A 2,228-nucleotide genomic window follows, 5' to 3' on the forward strand; every position below is an offset into this window, starting at 1 on the left:
AGTGCGAAAATAGTAATAGCTTTTAGATGCCTTAGTTACTAAAAATCTGTGGATTACATGTATCAAACACTTGGTTTGCCTTTTTCTTAAATTTTTCAGACTTTTCATGGTGCTTGTGCTCATTTGTGGCTTTTTTGTGCCTAAAACAGGGTCCCTTCAAATTTCACCATTGTCTAGTTTTCTGCAGTGTTTCTGAATCCAGGTACGAAAGTTATACATTATTAAAAAAATCTCAAAAAGTAGCACATTTGGGCACAAATCTTAGGCTGCCCCTGACCAGGCATAGAAATGAGCTTGGAACTGATTTCAACTTTTAATGATTTTTTGCGCCTGCACTAAATTCAAATTCACTAAAGATCAAACACCTTATGTATCAGTAAAGAAAAACTGCTAACATACATCTGATCAGCAGAAAAGTTTCCAAAAACAGGTCAAGCCGCACTTGTGATACATGTGCTTCACTGAGTTGCCTAGAAGTTGATTACCTCCTATTTAAGGGTACTACAGAAAATAATAGAGATGACTAGAGATGAGTGGTCATGAACCTGCAGTTTTTGGATCCATGCCTAACGTTGTGGGATTTGAGTCCCTGAACCATAAACAAAGTCCCTGAACCATTGAGTCCCTGAACCATAAACAAATTCAGCCATAATTTTAGTTTTGGTATTCGGCTCACAGGATAAGGGCTAACTTGCTGATTGGGAGAGGTCTCAATTATGGATCATGGGTCACCACAACTGGGGTCCATTGTACCCCCGTTATTCACCTCTATGACACCGACAGAGATTACAGAGAGCGGCAATCTCCGTCAGCACCATAGAGATGAATTATACATGGGGGTGCCAGCAAGTTAGTAAGTTAGCTCCTAACCTGTGGATAGGGACAAACGAATATCGTTGGAGAACCCCTTTAAGTTAAATATAATAAATAAAATATTTCATAGAGCACATATAATAATCTTTTTTTTTTTATCGCAGATTAAAAACAATCTAGCAATGGAGCAAAACATATCAGCAAAAGACCTTAGGATCTCCCCGTTTTTCTATAAATCTCCGTACACGGGCTTAGTGATAACCATATTTACTCTGATCTATTTACTTGGTGTTTTCATGAACGTGCTCATCATCACCGTGGTGTACATCAACGATCACCTCCACACTCCCATGTATTTGTTTGTCTGTAACTTGTCTATCGTTGACATGTTTTATATTACGGTCTTCATTCCGAAAATATTGGACATCCTATACAGGAGTAACACTGTAACTTTTATGCAGTGCTTTTCACAGATGTATTTTTACGTTGTATCTGCCAGTTCCGAGGTCACAATGTTACTTCTGATGGCCTATGACCGATACGTTGCTATCTGTAATCCACTGAGTTATCACAGCGTCTTGAGCACTAGAGTCTGTGTCCTGCTCCTGGTCGGACTGTGGGCTACTGCTTTTACGAATGGTTTGATTATTGCATTTCCAGCCTCGTCAATGTCTTTCTGTCAGTTGAATACCATCAACCAAATCTACTGTGATGCATACACCGTGGCTGCCATTGCTTGCGCTGGCGTGGAGGTCTTCTACCTTGTGCTATACATAGAATTACCTCTATTTGGCCTTGTTACCTTTGTATGTAGTTTGACTTCATACATAAAAATTATCGGTATCATTTTACAGATTAAATCAAGAGATGGAAAAGGCAAAGCCTTCTCCACCTGCTCCTCTCATCTGGTTGTCCTATCCCTCTACTATACAACAGGTATGTCGGTCTATATGATACCACCATCAAAGTACTCCGATGTCCTCAAGCAGATGTGCACTATTCTCTATGCCACCATCACTCCAGTACTGAACCCTTTTGTATACAGTCTACGCAATAAAGACATGACAAATGCTATTCTTATATTATTTGGGGTAAACTCAAAAGTCAGGAGGAATTGCTAAGGAACCATGAGAGAGATATTGGCCAAGAGAAAACACTCCAAAGTCCATTAGGTTTACTTTATGACACAGAAATACAGTAGCAATATTATAAAAATCCTATTAAGAGGGAATAACTATTGGCTAGTGATAAGTGGACCCATCGGTATTCAGGTCTAGTGGGTTCGGCGGAACCCCAACCCAAATTCGAACACCTGCAAACATTGCTTACACCAGTTGCAAGTCATAGGGGCAGATTTACTTACCCGGTCCATTCGCGATCCAGCGGCGCGTTCTCTGCGGTGGATTCGGGTCCGT

The 2,228-nt window shown here is 40.4% G+C and overlaps 1 protein-coding gene across 1 annotated transcript; it reads left to right on the top strand.

Annotated features, from left to right (window-relative positions):
• The first annotated feature begins 995 nt into the window (after positions 1 to 995).
• On the top strand, positions 996 to 1,934 carry LOC140076116 (olfactory receptor 2T1-like). The gene has a single exon (XM_072122621.1). The coding sequence runs from the start codon at positions 996 to 998 to the stop codon at positions 1,932 to 1,934; it is 939 nt and encodes a 312-aa protein (XP_071978722.1).
• The last annotated feature ends 294 nt before the right edge of the window (positions 1,935 to 2,228 follow it).

Source organism: Engystomops pustulosus, chromosome 8 (genome assembly GCF_040894005.1).
Source record: "Engystomops pustulosus chromosome 8, aEngPut4.maternal, whole genome shotgun sequence".
Lineage (NCBI taxonomy): Eukaryota > Metazoa > Chordata > Amphibia > Anura > Leptodactylidae > Engystomops > Engystomops pustulosus.

Bases quoted from the DNA above. Each gene is read 5' to 3' on its own strand.
- LOC140076116 (XM_072122621.1), top strand. From the start codon at position 996: ATGGAGCAAAACATATCAGCAAAAGACCTTAGGATCTCCCCGTTTTTC.